The sequence below is a fragment of the Typha angustifolia genome, chromosome 7 (assembly GCF_048772165.1).
Source record: "Typha angustifolia cultivar Huaian chromosome 7, ASM4877216v1, whole genome shotgun sequence".
Taxonomy (NCBI): Eukaryota; Viridiplantae; Streptophyta; class Magnoliopsida; order Poales; family Typhaceae; genus Typha; species Typha angustifolia.
In genome coordinates this window covers 5,613,348-5,630,961 of record NC_133245.1, presented here as the reverse complement: position 1 = coordinate 5,630,961, position 17,614 = coordinate 5,613,348, and the positions used below count along the sequence as shown (strand labels likewise).

The 17,614-nt window shown below is 37.2% G+C and overlaps 2 protein-coding genes across 4 annotated transcripts; one reads left to right on the top strand and one right to left on the bottom strand.

The window, feature by feature from the left end:
• Nucleotides 1-1,317: 1,317 nt before the first annotated feature.
• On the top strand, nucleotides 1,318-14,453 carry LOC140762538 (UMP-CMP kinase 2-like). 3 transcript variants are annotated; one of them, XM_073100412.1, is made up of 12 exons: nucleotides 1,318-1,595; nucleotides 3,009-3,074; nucleotides 5,435-5,515; nucleotides 6,701-6,737; nucleotides 6,887-6,931; nucleotides 7,060-7,111; nucleotides 8,361-8,478; nucleotides 9,191-9,347; nucleotides 10,164-10,244; nucleotides 10,341-10,448; nucleotides 12,355-12,421; nucleotides 14,222-14,453. In XM_073100412.1, coding segments are annotated over exons 3-12 (687 nt in total). In that variant the 5' UTR covers nucleotides 1,318-1,595; nucleotides 3,009-3,074; nucleotides 5,435-5,513; the 3' UTR covers nucleotides 14,242-14,453. The 3 variants fall into 3 exon arrangements, with proteins under 3 accessions (XP_072956513.1, XP_072956512.1, XP_072956511.1); XM_073100411.1 differs by lacking the exons at nucleotides 5,435-5,515; nucleotides 6,701-6,737 and having other exon boundaries at nucleotides 1,321-1,595; XM_073100410.1 differs by lacking the exons at nucleotides 1,318-1,595; nucleotides 3,009-3,074; nucleotides 5,435-5,515; nucleotides 6,701-6,737 and adding an exon at nucleotides 3,102-4,816.
• A 132-nt stretch (nucleotides 14,454-14,585) lies between these two features.
• LOC140762537 (pentatricopeptide repeat-containing protein At4g25270, chloroplastic) lies at nucleotides 14,586-16,704 on the bottom strand. The gene has a single exon (XM_073100409.1). The coding sequence runs from the start codon at nucleotides 16,174-16,176 to the stop codon at nucleotides 14,599-14,601; it is 1,578 nt and encodes a 525-aa protein (XP_072956510.1). The 5' UTR covers nucleotides 16,177-16,704; the 3' UTR covers nucleotides 14,586-14,598.
• Between the last annotated feature and the right edge of the window lie 910 nt (nucleotides 16,705-17,614).

Genomic DNA, 17,614 nt, shown 5'->3' with positions numbered 1-17,614 from the left:
AATAATTTATGGAATCATATTTTTCCAAACATTGGGGCACCGTTGAGGGGAGCACAATTGATATAAGAACAAAAAGAAACCATTTCTTCATTGATTTTGCAATCAAACCTATTGCTAAATTTTATTACTTTTATAGAGTAACTTGTACTGAGGTATAACTAATAACTTTATACTTGTTTATTTTTAATATTTATACTTCTATGTTATGAATCCAATCTAGAATGATCCGTCATAGGATGATCTTGAGATTTTGATGGGTAGTAATCTCGGAAGTCTCGCATCTAATGGCTCTGGAATGAAGTCAATCGAAAATCTGGATGGAAAGTTATGGTTAAAATAGTGGAGCAAGGTCAGATAAGGTAAAACGGTAAATAATCGACGTTGCAGCGGTCGTCGAAGGGTGGCGGACGGCCAATGTGGTGATGGACGACCATATAGCAGGGTGGCTGTTGGAAGAAGGTGGTGACTAGGGTTTAGATGCTTAAAAGGGTTCTACGGTTATGATTTACTTTTATGAAGATAAAGACTATCTGATAACTATAATAAAATATAAAGACAATAAAAAATATTTGGCTAAACTCATTGCATAAACAATTAGGATTGCACTCCATATATTTATAGAAGCTAGTCATAAATTGACTCAAACTAGGATTTGTTTTAAGGACTTACATTAAAAATAAACATAACCTAGAGATAAACATAACTTAGCTAAATCAGTCTTTCTTATCCTTCTTGTAATGTTTCTTCATTCTGTCACAAATAAAGTCCTAATCCGGAGAAGTCTTGAATATAAATCTTCGATCTCGTCCAAGTGATTTCGTAATATTCACTTTATTGATGAATATCTACAGAATATTTTTCTAAAACTGCATAAGAGTTAATTGAACTGAAGTTAGGTGATTAAATAAATTCTAATCTACTTAGACTCTAACTTAATTATATAAGCAGAATAAAAAAATAAGTAGACTCAATCTATACAGTCCAATGTCCCTATAATAAGTCCACAACCTTAAACAGATTATTCTTCTTAAGAATAGAAGAAAGATAAGTAGTGAAAGAAGTTTTGAAATTAATAAGAGAAGCAATAAAAATCCTAGAAATTTTTATCATGAATACAGTTATGAAAGTTATTTACTCGAAACTGATCAACTGAGGCAAATAAGGCTTTAAATAATTAGCCAATAATTTTACTAAAATTTTATAAATTACATTGCAGAGAGAGAGAGAGAGAGAGATAGGCATAAAGTCCACGATCTTTAAGTTATTCTTCTTAGAAATAAAAGAAAGATAAGTACAATGCAAAGCTGTGTTTAGGAAGTAAGAGGAGAAGCAGCAACATCATCAACAATAATATCCCGGTAAGTTTTATCAAATTCAATTTGAAAACGGTACCGTTAAAGAAGAAAAGAAAAAGAGAGAGAGAGAGAGAGAGAAAGAATTGAGCGCACGTGCGAGACACGTGAGTTGCCTTCTTCCCCGACTTCGTTTCTTTCCTTTCCTCTCTTTTCTCTCCCGTAGCCGCCGTCTTCCCCCTTTTCCTTCTCGCCGCGCCGGAGCGCCGCCGGAGCCCTCCGACATCGTGATTCTAACAACCGGTGATTCCTCCACCACCCAGAGGAGTTAATTTTAGTTTAATTACTTCGTTAGTGCTTCTCTTCTTTTTCGGCCTCGTTGGGAAATCGGCCGGCCGGGTCCTCGTGTCGATGCCGTGCCGGTCCGGGGAGCTTCTCTTCGATGTGATCTCTCCTTGTACCCCTCATGGGTACTCTAAGCTCTCGGTGGAGGCTATACCCCGTAGCCTCGCATCGCCGGCTTCTCGGCGCGATTCCGGCGGCCACCGTTATTGTCTCCGCTCTCCATCCTGCCTGGAGCGTTGCCCTTCGCGATAGAAGTCTTAGGTGTCGTCTTTGGGGCTCTTGTGTCCTGGTTGTGGATTTTGGCAACCTCCATGTCCGCCGGCCATGGAGAGGGTGTCTTGTCGCCGCCTGCTACCCTGGCCGGCTAACCCGTGGATTGCGCGCACCCCCCTCGACCTCCCCGTTCTTCTGGCTTCGTTCTTCCGCCGTTGTTACCTCCGGCATTTCGCCGGGTTGCTCCTCTTCGCGGTCGGGCTTCTCCCGTCGAGGTGAACGCCTCATTGCTTCACCTCTGGCCGGAGACCCACCTCGTGCCTTCTTCGCTAGTTCCGGTCGGGTCCCAGCTTGGCTGGCCTTGGCTGCCGGTGATCACCGTCGGCAGCCACCTCCTCCCCCTTGGTTGTATTGTCTTGTGGGAGAGGAGGGAAGGAGGTGAGGCTCGGATAGGCTGCCAGCCTATCCCAGCTTGAGGTGGGCTGGGTTGGGTGCGGCCCAACCCAGTTTGGGCTTGGGTTGGGCTGTAGGCAGTTCAGCCTAAGGTGGGGTGAGTTGGGTACGGTTCAGCCCATATTGATTAGCCTAGGCCACAGCTATTTGGGGCTTTGGGCTCAATTTTGGTGGGTTTAGTTGCAGCCCATTGCTTTGGACTTTAGGTTGGCCCAAGTGGTTTAATTGTTATTTAATTGTGTTAATTTGATTTAGTCTTTTATTTGTTTATTGTTGTCAAGCTTGAGCTTTAATTATTATTAATCGTTACACAGTAGTTTTGTTAGTTATAATAATTGTTATAAACCCATATTAATAAATTAGACATACTACTACTAATTGCTCTGAACGGAAAATTAGCTCTAATTAGATTGGTAATCATATTAAGCATACTTTCGTTAACAAAGTAAGTTATTAAATATTATCTATTTTATTTACTTTAAATTGATAATAATTAGTGAAATAGTAAATATAATGATAATTATATTAATAATCCTAATAATGCATCAGACTATCATAATTAATATACCAGCTCTGCTTGATTTACTAAACTTTAGATTCTTAGGTGGACCTATCCAAAATTATAACAATTGTCTCTAGGATGATTTAATTAATTAATTTTAGGTAAGTTGGTGCTTATGTTTATTACTTTTATTATCGAGGTAGATTCCATACTGTGCGAGGATGATCCCATGGCGTAGTTGGAGTTGGTTAACTGGAAAGCAATGTCAGGTTAGTAAATCCTCCGTAGTCTAGGAATAATATAGTCCTAAAGTGATGTTTTATGTTTATGATTTCAGCGCATTCATATCATACATATGCAAATATTTGTTTACTGGTCAACATAATTATATTTATTTTACTGCGTCATAGTTATGCATGGATTATTGGTGTAATACTGAGTATGATAATTTTAATGTGCATGTCATATAAGTGATAATATTGATCACTGCATCACTTGCACATATTACTATGTAGTTAAATTTTGTCTCTATAGTTCCCATTTACTTGCTCAGTTCAGAGTAAGAGGGTAGGTGTATGTGGTACGTAAATTTATATCGACCAGATCTAAGAGAGGGAAATTTGGAGGCTCGTGAAGATTCTTGCCTTTTCACAGAATGCCCAAAAGTTTTGCTCCGTCTATAGCAACCACCAAAGAATACCAATAAGATGATCAAACGCTTTGTGCCATTTTTCCTTAACAATATTCCTCTTCCAATCTAACTAGAAATCCCTTACAGAATTTGAGGATTTTAGACCCTGATAGCCGAAAGAAAGGAGTTCCAAAATTGGAAGACGATGGATTATTAGAGCAGTAGGTGGTTGCTAAATTCGAGCTCCTCATTGCATAGGGCATTCGATCAAACTAGAAAAGCCGAGAAATCTGAAAAGTGAGTCCTACTCCACAGTTGCAGAGACTTTGTTGTGGAGAAGAGAGGAAGGCTAAGGGAAATCGACTACTCAAGGCAGCTTCTAGGGACCAACTATCCATCCAAAAGCTGATCCAACTTCCGAGACTTGGGTCAAAGGGAACCCCTACTAAGATGGCCTCATCGCCCTTGAGAACATTGCTCCAGATGATCGAACATCTTAAGGTGTGTTCCTTGAGTAGGATTCTCCTGTAGTAGAGGCACCTCATAATGTCTTTCCAGCGTGAGTTGTCTGGCCTAGTAGCTTCTACCACCATTTTCCAAGGAGGAAGAGGTTGGCGGCTCTCAGATCCTGAACTCCTAAATCACTTAGGCAAGTAAATCTTAGGCCACACCAGCTTATAGTGGAAGCCCGAGACTGAGGCTTCCTCCTTCCATAGTAAGGCCCTCCTAATAGAATAATTGTAGGTTACTTTTGCTGGGGCTCAGAAGATACGGAGGAGGTAGAAGAGGAGGAATAAGAGGACCGTTGCTAGTTATTTTTCATATTTATCAATGATGGGCTGCTAGTCCGAAAGGCCAGCTTGAGGGGAAGGCCAAAGTATTGGATTGGAAATTGACCTACTAAGCAACTGCATATGTAAATTGTGTGTACTCTATCATAATAAAATGTACATCGACTATATAAAATATATGTACTCAGTTTTATGTGCTAAATTAAAAAATCAAATGTATTTAAGTTATGAAAGCCTTGTAACTAGAAAGGGATTTTCTTATTAACATATTGAACTTTTATCCTTTGACCAATTGAAAAGGAGGACCTCGAGTACTACTTTTTAGGTGCCATGTGCCCTAGCTTTGTGGAGAGAGAGGGTTAGATCAAGAAAATATTTAAAAAGGAAATACAACAAAAATGAGAAAAAATTTCTAACTGTTAGTATGTTTGATATGTGTGTGAGAGAAAGAGAGTTGGCGGTGATATTATTAGTAGATCGATTTGGGACAGAACCATCAAATTTGTTTCCTTCCTCATTGGCTTGGGATGCGGAGGCGATTGGCGTTTCCTTCTCCGACAATCTCCTAATCCTCGAGCAAGCACCTTTGGTAGTAACTCTTTTCACCTCCTTTTGCCTCTGTTTGATTCTTTCTTCCTATGCTTTAATTTCTTTTCTTTTTTGTTACTTGTGCTTTAATTTCTTTTCTTTTTTGATATTTGACAATGAATTGTGCCACATATCTATGTAAGTTAGTGTCGAGCTTGTCAATCATCTTCAGAATTGTGGGTTATTGAGCTAATTATAATGTATTTGTGACAGGAAAATTAAAGGAAAAAAAAATGATGTCCAGTCCATTTATTTTAGTAATTTAGCTCATCAAGAAGTGCATCGCAGTGTTGGATTGCTTAATTGGGAAAAGATGCCACCTCAAACACATGATCTTCCATGTGTAGAACTTGCGGTGGTTAATATATCGAGTTTTGTTAGTGGCTTCTTGCATAAGCATTAATAGATTGCTGGCACCAAAAGGAACTCAAAAATAACTAACCATGTAATAGGTGAAATACTATCTAGTGGCCTGCCGAATCGAGATTATGATAAATGTCCTCTGAATGGGTTATTGTTATATAATTTTCTAGAATTTGAATATATGAAGTGTATCTAGCCCATGTATTTTCCGTAATATTTGATTCTTTTTTTTTCCTCTTCTTCTTCCTAATTTCAGGTCAGACCAACTATTTGTAGTCTGTGATAAGACAACTTTGCCTGGTCTTTTGAAGTACGGGATCATTTTTTTGGCAGACATGTAAGCCTTAGTAGGCTAGATAAGTAGAGTACTTACAGTGCATCTAACAACATGAGCACATTATAGAGCATAATTATATCTGATATGCTAAGTATTTCGACTTTTGATGACAAAGAGCAGTTGTTTTCTTAGTTACATGTAACCACATTGAGTATGACATAGGGAAAGAAGGTGTCTTGAAATGCTGAATGTGCAACAAATACACTACTATAATTTGGTTCATTCATCTATTCTTTCTTTATTCCGGAGTACATGCAATTTTATGTTACTCAGTTATATCAGTTATATTAGTGGCACATTTGACGTTTCCATAGGATTGATAGCTTGGTATTCCATGTTCTCATTCTCTTCATAAGAAAGTTTTCCATGTAATGTTTTTCCATAGGATGATTTCCTTGCCGTTGGTATGTATTGTGCTAGCCACTGATCGATGTGGCACAAACCATGCCCAACGCAAAACTTGCCAGAAAATAGGGCGGGAAGAGATATTGAGAGATGATGACTCCTTTGTTGAAGTAGATGACTACACTCCTTGTGGCGTGCACTAGGTCGAACAGATAAGACCATTGAGTGGGTCATACTAATTTGAATTTTCAAACAACTTATAGGAGGATCTGCCTAAAAGGATCTAAGGCCTAAGCATTTATAATGATCCGCTTGAAGCTGATCGTGAGTAAATCATGATTCATTTCAAACAAATCATCTTCTCCATTTTCTTCTTTGACGATGGTTAGGGCAAATGGATGCCCTAACCTTCTCTGGCCGCCGTGGGAGAGTTTGAGGGGCTTCCTACGGCAATGGAATACTGTTATAAGGTATTTCACACCCTTACCTTGGTTTTTGGTTTACTTGATGGCAAGGTATGTTGTAGCATGGAATTGGCGTAGTTGTTGCAGATTGGCATAATTTACTTGGTGTTGGCAGTTGGAATGGATTGTATTATTTATCTTGAATTCTAGACACTTAAAATGAAGCCCCTGAGATATTGAGAAAGAAGAAAAATGGAGCACTTTAGACTTTAGAGTATGACTGTCTGCATATTTTAACTAAGTTTGAACTAAAATCATCTTAAGTAAAAACCTCTTTTTCATAGAGTGCTTAAGTTTTTATCTGGATAGACTAGTTTCACAAACTATCATATATCAGCTAGTCCCCCTAATATTTTTCAACATTTCATCTGAACAGGAGGAAGTTTATTTACCTTATCCTTTTAGTGAAGGATGTAAGTTATTTTGCTTTAAGTCTACTGTGAAATTTTTTTCTTGTTTCTTCTCTCAATAGGACATCCTCGATGTCCTGTCATTTATCTTTTCTTTTCCGCAATTTTTGTTTTCATTCTCTTTACATTTCTAGCTCTTTGTTTCTAAGCAGATACAACATGCTCTGAATTTATCGGCACTCTTCACGACAGAGACTGTAAGTTTATACATATGGGCATATTTGCTTGTTCTCAGATTTATGATTGCTTAGTTCTGGGTCGGCATTTAATGTAACTTTGTATGTTACCATGTGAACAAGAATTTTCTCCATTTCTTCTGTTGTAGGTGAAAGATGCTGTTACTTCCATAAGAAGGCCATTCATAACTTTTGTCTTGGGTAAATTTTTTTTTCATCATTATTTAAATATCATATTGTTAAAGGATTGTGCACATAACCTGTGCAATTATGCCCTAAGATTATCTTCATTGGTAAACCTTTTATTGAAAAGTTCTTCAAATGCCCTAAGATTATCTTCATTGATGGTTAAATCTTAGAAGAATTATCCAATTCTAACACTTCTTGGCCATATTGAGATCTGAAAAAGAAATATATTTCAATTAATAAAATCTGCAAAACAACACGATAGCTATGCTGGTCTTTTCTCAAAAAGATAATTAGAAATAAATAAATAAAAGAAAAGGGAAACATCATAACTATATCAATAACACTTGAACTAAGGCACTTTTATTAGTTGATAGTTGTGATTGGTGGTATATCTGCACTGTTCAGTATGCTTGCTCATGACTTATGACTGTTTGCATAGACCATCAATATTAGATAAAAAAGTAGTCAGAAATTTGTTAGCCTTAAGCTATTTATCACTATGTTCACCTTTTTCTTCCTTAAAATGCTTTAAATAGAGTAAATCATCTCGTGACTCTTATCTAGCTTAGACCATACTTGGAGAGTAAGCATTAGTAATTTAGAATAAAATTTTGAAAATGATGAAAGGAAGGAGGATAAGTAGCCAATGGATAGGTGATGGTTGTTTACTACTTCAACTTCAATAATACTTTTGCAATGTTACTGTATGAGAACATTTTCACAACATCCTATCTCTTTTTTTTTGACAACATTGTATCTCAGTCAGGACAAATGTCCTATAAGTATTGTTGTTACAATACAGTTGGTTTTCTTTTTGCAATTTTTGTAAGAGAAACACCCAATGAAAAATAATTAGATGCATAGGTTAAAAAAGATTTATGTCTCTTCATGATGGTGGTATCTAAATTTGAGTTCTTTGGGGACATTTTGGCAGATTGCATTCCGTTGTATAATTAATGAATCCTTTAGTATAATTAATGTGCTATGTACTTTATGATATGGAGGTTTTATTTATTATTGATTTTCATTCACCCAAGTTTTCTTTACTTTTCTAAGTAGTCATATTTAGTCAGTATTTATGAAACCCTTCTGCCATGGATGGTATTGGTATGATAATATAACACTACTTCATTTTCTCCATTCTGTATACACTGTATGTTGAAATATGAATCCAGCTTGAATGATGTGCTTTTATTCCATACATGATTTTATTGGAACATTCTATTGCATGTGTAATATGCTTAAATTCACTTCTGTTTAGGTGGTCCTGGGAGTGGTAAAGGCACACAATGTGCAAGAATTGCTTCAGCCTTTGGAGTTGCTCATCTTAGTGCCGGTGATCTTTTGAGAGAAGAAATTTCCTCTAAAAGTACAAATGGGTAAGAATTTACAAGATTAATGATGGTCGTGCCAATGGTGGCATGACACCCTTTTCGCGATATGCCAGTGACACACTCCATTGTTGGCCGGCATGAGTGAGTGCCGATTCATGCCAGTCGGGTGTGCATATTGGTACGAGTCACGTGATGTTCGAAACAGATTTTATTGATCGGAAGTGAATCCATTAGAGTGGTAAATCTAAAATTCTAATAGGATTATTTTTTAATCATGTGACAAACATTATATGTCACTTGGAGCTCATTTTTTAAAACTTTTTTCTAGTTCAATTATATTATAGAATGTTCAATCATTAATATTAGTTTTAACGAATATATTTGATTATATTATGTGTTGAATAGTATTTTTATTTGACTATTGTTATATCTTTTATAAAATAGGTCATTTACAAAAATAATATGAAAATAGAAGATTCTAGTGTAGGCTTTAATAGATATATTCAAACCAACAACTAAAATTGACGTGCCAAAGATCCAAAAGTATCTTTAGATATTTTAAAATTTTATTAAAAATGTGCCAAAAGCGTACCAATGCATGCTAGTGGCATGCAAGGGCATACAGAGGGCATGTGCCATGCGGACTAAGAATCGACACGGTATCTTCGGCACGACCATCACTGCCTATGATTACTGGTTTTATCATGTTGAAGTACCCAAAGTTGCATAACTAGCTGTTTTTGTGGTGCTTTTTCAGGGAACTAATCCGCAGCATAATTAAGGAAGGAAAGATTGTTCCATCAGAAATAACAGTCAACCTGATCCACAAAGCAATTAAGTCAAGCACAGCTGACAAATTCCTCATTGATGGCTTCCCTCGAAGTGAAGAAAACCGCATTGCTTTTGAGAGGATAGTGAGTCTTCTGGTTAATACTATTCACAAAATATAGATCATTGTGATAGAATAGTCAATTGCTGCTGCAAGGTCCAAGCACATTGATACTTATGCTATACACTTGAGCCTACTGTAAACTTAGTTATTGTTGATATGGTAAATTATAATACAAACTGCAGCAGATAATCACATAAATAAGAAGTAACTTATATGTCTGAGTTGAATGCTGAAGGAATTGCAGAAGTTCTTTGAGTAGTCATTATTTTTCTACACACCATATACTTTCTATTGTTAGCGTGGTGGGTTCTTTGATGAGCTGGAATTGAGTCAGTAACAGACTCGAAACCCAACCCATATAAGTTGGAAAAAAAATACTTCAAATCATGTTGTTTCAGCCAATATGAGGATAGTATTGCCCAAAACATGGCCAATATGGCTGCAGCTATAATGCCCTATCCCAGTTGTCAACTAAACTTTAGCAGATGCTGATTTGTATCAGTTGAATTTTTATTCCATGGTTCTGTTTGAAGGTGAATTTTTAACTTTATTATGAATTGGAAAGTCCAGAAAGGTATGCAAAATAGCACTTTTTCAATGGGGAGTTGTTTTCACACTTGATGGCACGTTTAAAGGGCTAAAGAACTGCCATCTCTTATGCATTCTCATGATGTACTTGTTCTGCTATCTTTCTTTGGGGATATGCATTCTGATTGTTATTTTTCTATGGTAATTGCATCCTCTATTTTCCGATATTGTTGTTATTCTTGCAGAATCTCAAATTTACTTGTCTACCCTGTATATAATATATGGTACTAAGGTGTGATATGAATTGTAGATTGGGGTAGAACCAGACCTTGTACTTTTCTTTGACTGTCCAGAGGAGGAGATGGTGAAACGTGTACTAGGCCGTAATCAGGTTGAACTGGATAACTCTAGGAAATGTAAAGGCTTTCATGATCTCCTTATTTTCTTGTTTAAGATTGGTAATTTGTTAGTTTATGAATTATACCAGGGGCGAATTGATGATAATATTGAGACAATAAAGAAGCGCCTCAAAGTTTTTGAGAAGTTAAATCTTCCTGTCATCAGCTATTACTCTGCAAAGGGTAAAGTCCACAAGGTAATATGGAACTTCCTGTTGATCGTTATGAGACAATTTAATATGATCTGCGTTAGATCTGTTCTCTGATTATATATTTATATCAAGTTTCAGAGATTCTATGTCAACTATTCATGAGATTGCTGCTATTTATCGTCTCTCGTTTATTATATGTGAAAAAAAACCTGATTGGTGATAAGGACTAAAAATCAACATACTGCGAAGTCACTAGAAAATGGTAGTTTCAGAGATTCTATGTCAACTATTCATGAGATTGCTGCTATTTATCGTCTCTCGTTTATTATATGTGAAAAAAAACCTGATTGGTGATAAGGATTAAAAATCAACATACTGCGAAGTCACTAGAAAATGGTAGTTATATTATAGTGGTGGCACCTATAGAGGATAATCTACACGATAATATATTTAGATGATCCAGATATCTCCAGCAGAAACCATGTAATGCACCAATACAGATGATTGATTTCATTCAAGTAATTGTTCTATACAAGGGAAGGGAAGACCAAAACTGACTTGAAGGAATTAGTAAGAAAGATATGGTAGTGCTTGATTTGATGCAAACCATTGTACTAAGTAGAGATGAATGGAGGTAAAGGATTTATATAGAGGAAAATATTTGTGACTAAGAGTTTGGTTGTTGTTATTGTTGCTAAAAAATCCCCATTTTTGTGCTTCGTCTATCAGTAATATTTTATAGGGAATTTTACAAATTATACCCTATATTTTATGTATTTTATGATTCACACTCATCTTTGAAGATTTTGTAACTCGACTTTTTATTTTTTTCTCTATAATTTCTATTTAGCAACTTAATGTTATTTTGACTAACTGATATTAACCAAATTACTAAAATACCTGCACTTCTCTACCCCTCCTTCATCTTTCCCCCAACCACCTCCACCCGTGGTCGCTGCCGCCACCACCTTCCATCATCTTTTCTTCTCCTCCTCCTCCTCCTCTTCTACTAATCTCATAAGAAAGATGAGAGAAAATGAGAGAATGAAGGAAACAAGGGTAATTTGAATATTTTATTAAATAATTTAATATATCCAACGAAATATTTTTTTGCTGGTAGCATTCATGTTAATAGGATATTAAATAAAAATTATAGGAAAAAGAATGATTGGATTATAAGATCCTTAAAGATAGGGTATGAATAACAAAATAGAGAAATTATAGGGTGTGATATGTGAAATTCTTTATTTTATAATCTTTTAACCCAGGTCAATGATGTGATATTTTGAATGCTCTTCTTATTATGGTTATTTATACTAATGTCACTGCACAATCTGGTAACTTGGTTTTTCTCTCATTCTATAATGTCTGTTTCAAATGGTCATAAAGTGATATGGGATTTCTTTTACTCAAGATACATATCACATTAGGCTTTTGGATAGGGAAGCACTTCTTGTCTTCTGACGATTAGTTTTGTCAAACTTCTCTTGAGGTTGTTAAAAAACTAATTCTTGGTTTTAAGACCTATGTGATTTGGATCATTGCAATTTAATCGTGAGTTTATTATGCCACCTATTGTGCTTAAAATGTTGTCCTCTTTAGTTAATCTATTTATGGCCTGTGAACACTTCCATGTCTTTAATTATTGAAAACTCTCTTTTTATGTATTGCTAACAATATAACAGGCATCTCTAAACTTGCTCTAAGAATTTAATATAGGTTCTTTTATCTGCTTGGCCTGTTGAGCCTACCTGCTTGCTATTGTTTTATACTGACTGCAGTACTGTTGTCTGTTGGTCTCATGGTTCACAAGTTGTTGGCCTGTGTAATCTGTTACTCAATATTTGGTTTATAATCTTCCATGATGGTTTTGTTATTTTCATCCAGTTTTTGTTTTTTAGTTTTTTTTTTTTTGTGAGAATGTAAAATATACAATGTTCGTTGGTTGCAGATTAGTGCAAAAGGAAGTGTGGATGAGATTTTTGAAAAGGTTCATCAGCTGTTTTCTTCCTTAAAAGGTATGGGAGTCTGTGTCTTACTCATAATCATTAGATTACCGGTATATGTCTGATCATTTACAGTTACGGAGATGCAATGTAGAGTTCTATATTTAGGTCCCTATAATTATAGCAGAAAATAGGAGAGAAGAGTAAGGAAGAGTGGTAAATTTTTCCTTTTCCTTTTCCTATCTCTCTACTTTTGGAGAGGGAAAGAAAGAATTCGGGAGGGTTTTTTAATCCTCCCTTTTTCCTCCATTCTCTCCCTAAGCTCTCATTCATTTTAGAAATAATTTTATTTTATTCTACAATATAACTCTTTATTCTAAAATAACTGCTAAATATTATAATAATCAGATTCTAGAATAAAAATATTATTCATCAAAATAATATCTTATATCACGTACTAATTCAATTACTAATTTACTTTTTGGTATATATCTCATCAACCTACTTCATATCAAATGAAAGAATATTTATAATAATTTCATAAAAAGCAAAATAGTTTTTTCATCTTTTTGTTCACTTATATCATATAAAAAATAATTATGACATCTTTAATCTAGAATACAAGTGAACATAGAAATAATTATTTCTAAAATAAAAATCCTAAAGTTTTGACCAAACAAAAGAAATCTTCAATCCTAACTTCAATTGTTTAGAAACAACCTCCTTCCAATGCTAGGGGAGTTCATAACAACGCTCCATATTTTTTATTATATCATTGTCTACACCGTGTCTTTTGGAGTTCCATTGTCTGAGCCCCACTTTTTGTGCTTTTATTGCTTATAAAACATCCTGAGTTTAAGTTTTAACCTAAAATTGACTAACTTATTGGGATAAAGATTAAAGTAGAATATTCCATTTATTTTATTTGACAAAAACAGATACTTTAAACGGGATAAAGTTTAAAAATAGAATATTCTATTTATTTTATTTGACTAGTACAGATACTTTTACCATGGGTGTGGTAGCTCTCCTTGACTTATCCATTATTCTATATTTGATGTAAGATAAGAAAACTTGGCGTGACCTTAATACTTATCCATTTTATCTAAGGGGTCATATGCTCAAGTCATGACAATAGTTTCTTTAGTAATTAGGATAAAGTTCTTTATATATTCCTTCCCTAGACTTGCATTTGTGGGAGCTTATATGCACACCTGTTGTCTATATAACATAATAAAACTAAGCATACAAAGATGTCCTCTAATGGGTAGAAAGGATTGAAAACTAGTAGTTTCCCTGATTTTGATAAACTTCAGCAATTTTCTAATATGCCAAGGAACAACTTGGACACAGTTTTCTGATATGACAAGAGATTGGCTTGTTCTTTGACTACCCTCTGTGGAGAAACCCTCTTTGTCAACTCCTCTGTGGAGAAACCCTCTTTGTCTACCCCTCTGTGAAGAAACCCTCTGTTAATTAAGTTATTATTATGAGACACTTACCAGTTCTGTCATTAGATGGACTGCAGTCTTAACTTTCACCAACCATTCTGCTTTCCTCTCAAGGATTGTACAAAATTTTGCTTATGAAAATTTCAGGCACGTTTTAATCTTGTAGATTTGAGCACATATATCCAATAAATTTGATCAGATATAGCAGCCAATAGATCATACCAGGTCATTCTGCTTCAAAAAGTTGATATTGGGGATCTAATTGCTAAATCTCTCTGTTCTTATTCATGCATTGTCATGTATACGTGCTTCCTTTGCTTTGATTTTTTTTATTAAGAATTTTTGCTTGTCCTATGTTGAGAAGTTAATTTTTTAACTGGGCTATGAGCTCATCAGACATTTTATATGCCAATATTTTCAGAGGCTAATGGTTTTGCATAAGCGAGGTGAGATCAGGAGGTCACAAAATCATATTAGAGTTCCTTAGATTAAACTTTCCTTCAGTGAGTTATGTAAGAGTTGGATTCTATTTAAGTTTAAATCATAAAGAATTCTATGTTTGATTTTGTATTTATTACAAGGTTATATGATGGAGCTAGGATTCATTTGTAAATTAAAATGTAGTCAAGAAGAAATAGTGTCCATTCTGCTGATCGTGAGTAGATTGCGTTGTACATCTCATAATTTTTTACATGGTGCTTGAATTAACCAATTAGACATTAAAAAAACAAAAATTACTGCACAAAAGAGAGTAGAATGGTTTTAGACTATATGAATCCAAATTCCTGATCACCAGACTCAAAATGGCTCTAACCCTCTGTCCTTCATCAACTTCCTCACCTTCTCTACCTCCTCAAACTTTCCTGCATCTCTATATATCCTCATCAGCAACACAAAGTTATGCTCATTGTCAGGCTCCAGATCAAACAATCTCTCTGCTGCTATCTCTCCTATCTCGACGTTGCCGTGCACTGAGGAAGCAAAGAGCAATGCACCCCAAACTGTTGGTCCACCATCAAAGGGCATTTGCTTTGACACGAACTCATGAGCCTCCTCTACTAGCCCTGCTCTTCCTAACATGTTGGCCAAGCAGCCGTAGTGTTCCATCCTTGGCCTTATCTTGTACACCTCCTCCATCTCAGAGAACAACCTCTTGCCGTCCTCCACCATCCTTAAATTAGCGCATGCTGCAAGCAACGATATGAAGGTGACTTGGTCTGGCAGCACGCCAGAATCCACCATTTGCTGAAACATAAGTAGCACGCGGTGGTCTCTCCGGTGAGCAGAGATTATAGAATTCCAAGACACCAAATCCTTCTGCGGCATAGATTCGAATACGAACCGAGCACGGTGCAGTTGATCATGCTCAGAGTACATCCTGATCAACGAGTTCCCAACCGATAGATCAAAATCAAGCCCACGACGGATAGCCCAGCCGTGAATCTCACATCCAAACTTATAACACGTATCAGATGAGAACCCAGATAGCATCGCCGACAGAGTAACAGAGTCGGGCTCAAATTTACAGCGAATCATTCCTCTACAAACCTCCAATGCATCAATCAAAAGCCCATGACGCAGGTACCCAGTGAGCATCGAATTCCACGAGACCTCGTCCCTCTGAGGAATTATATCAAACACCCGTCGAGCCTGCTGTATGTCTCCACACTTGGCATACATATCGACAAGTGCATTGAGTATGAAGACGTCAGAGCCGAAACCCAAGCGGACGACATGCCGGTGGATCGCGTAACCTATGCACACCGACCCAATTCCGGAGCAGGATTTGAGAACCCGCGGAAAGGTGAACCTGTCAGGCGCCACGCCCTCCTCCTCCATTTGGAAATAGAGCGCCATGGCGTCCTCGAAGAAACCCAACTCCGCGTACCCGGAAATGAGCGAGTTCCAGACGAAGGCGCTGGTCTTGTTTCGTTGCGGCATTTGGTCGAACAGGCGGTGGGCGTCATCGATGAGCCCGAGGGACGCGTAGAGGCGGAGGAGCTTCGCGGAGAGGGCGGCATTGCGACGCAGGAGCCAGGCGGGGATTAGGCGGCGGAGGCGGGAGACGACAGTAAGTGACCGAGAGCGAAAGGAGATCTCGAGGAGGGAGGAGAGGAGAGAGAGGTCGAGGGAGGAGGGGGAAGAGGACTCGAGGTTGGATATGATGTGGTCGAGGGCTTCGTCGCGAGTGAGGGGTTCTCGAGGGGTTAAGAGAGGAGTCGGGGACGACTTGGGGTAGGAGAGGGTTTTGGGTTCGACAAGTCGGCGACGATTCCTTCGCTCGTTGGTTCGAGAGAGCTTCTTCTTGCGCGGGAGGCTGCACGTTAGGAGGGGTTGGAGGAAGGATGCGGACAGCGAGCCTGCGGGAAGCCCCATGCTTGGCTAAGAGTCTGGAGATGGTATTTTTTAATTTTTTCCCCCAAGAGAACAGAGCTTGTATTAGCTATGGTTTGATGTAGCACCAGCTAAGCTGACGCCATAATCAGAAGACAAAATTGAAGACAAAATATTACATAACTCATGGGGGAAAAGCCCTTGCGGCCCAATCCGGCAAAGCGTCGACCATTGTTTGCCCTAGCGTGCAGCCCAGTCTGCAGCCATCTTACAATCCCTTGTGATATACTGGATTTTAAAAACTACAGAGAGCATTCATCAAGAGTCCGCATTCCTCTACCAGATTCCTCACCCTCCATGGGATGTTCAGCTCTTTTTCGAAGATCTTGACCGCCTCCATTGAGTCGGTTTCTAGCATAACTTTGGACCATCTCCGTGTTAGTCGAGAGACCCAATCTGATTGCCCAACACTCCACAAACAGAGCTGACTTATTAGGGCAGGGCTCCCAAGCTATGGAGCTAACTCTTCCTCCGTTATCATGGATTACCACACCAGCCCCTCCTTGACACTCTCCCATTGTGTAGGCACCATCCATGTTGATCTTTAGTCAATCTTTGTCCGAAGGTTCCTATTTTCTGTTGTTGTTGGACTTGCTATAAACCTCCTGGTTCGGTTTAGCATACTCTTTAGCAAGCTAAACTGCCTTGCAGCTATCACCTTGGGTCCCACACACTCACCTTTGAACACCTTGTTATTCCTATATTTCCAAATGCTCCAAATTGTCACGGTGATCAAACATCTAGAAATGGGATGTGGAATATCTTCTCTACTAGTACATCGCGGAAAAGAGAGGATTCTCTACGGCCCCATTTATAGGATTATGCAACAACCTAACATTTATGCTACTAATTAGAGGTTTATATATATATTAACTAATTTTCTCAAATAAAACAAGAAACATTAGGCTTAACCTGCCTAAACCTGGCTTGAACCTATCCAGTTTTAATCGAAATAAGCCCGACTTAACTTGAGCCCGAGATGGTAGTGGACGGCATAGGCTAAGCCTTTGTCCGCCGAGCCCGAAAACTCGATCTACTACTCTCATTTATGGCCCAACTTATAATACATGCATATTCCTATAATATTTTTATTCTCACATTGAATATTTAGTAAATTATATATCAATATATAAGTATGTTTTTATTAATGATAACTAAAACGTCATCATATAAACCCATTAAACTCGGCCCAAAAGATATAATATTTTTATATTTTACCCATTATATTATGATAACTAAACTTTATAATGATTTTTTTTTTCCATTCGTATGCTGTTTTTAGATTTGAGAGTACCAACAGTGTTCATATAAGCCCATTAAACTCGACCTAATCATATTACGATAACTAAACTTCGTAATGATATATATATATTTTTTCTAATTCTTATGTTGTATTTATATTTGAGAGTACCCACAGTGA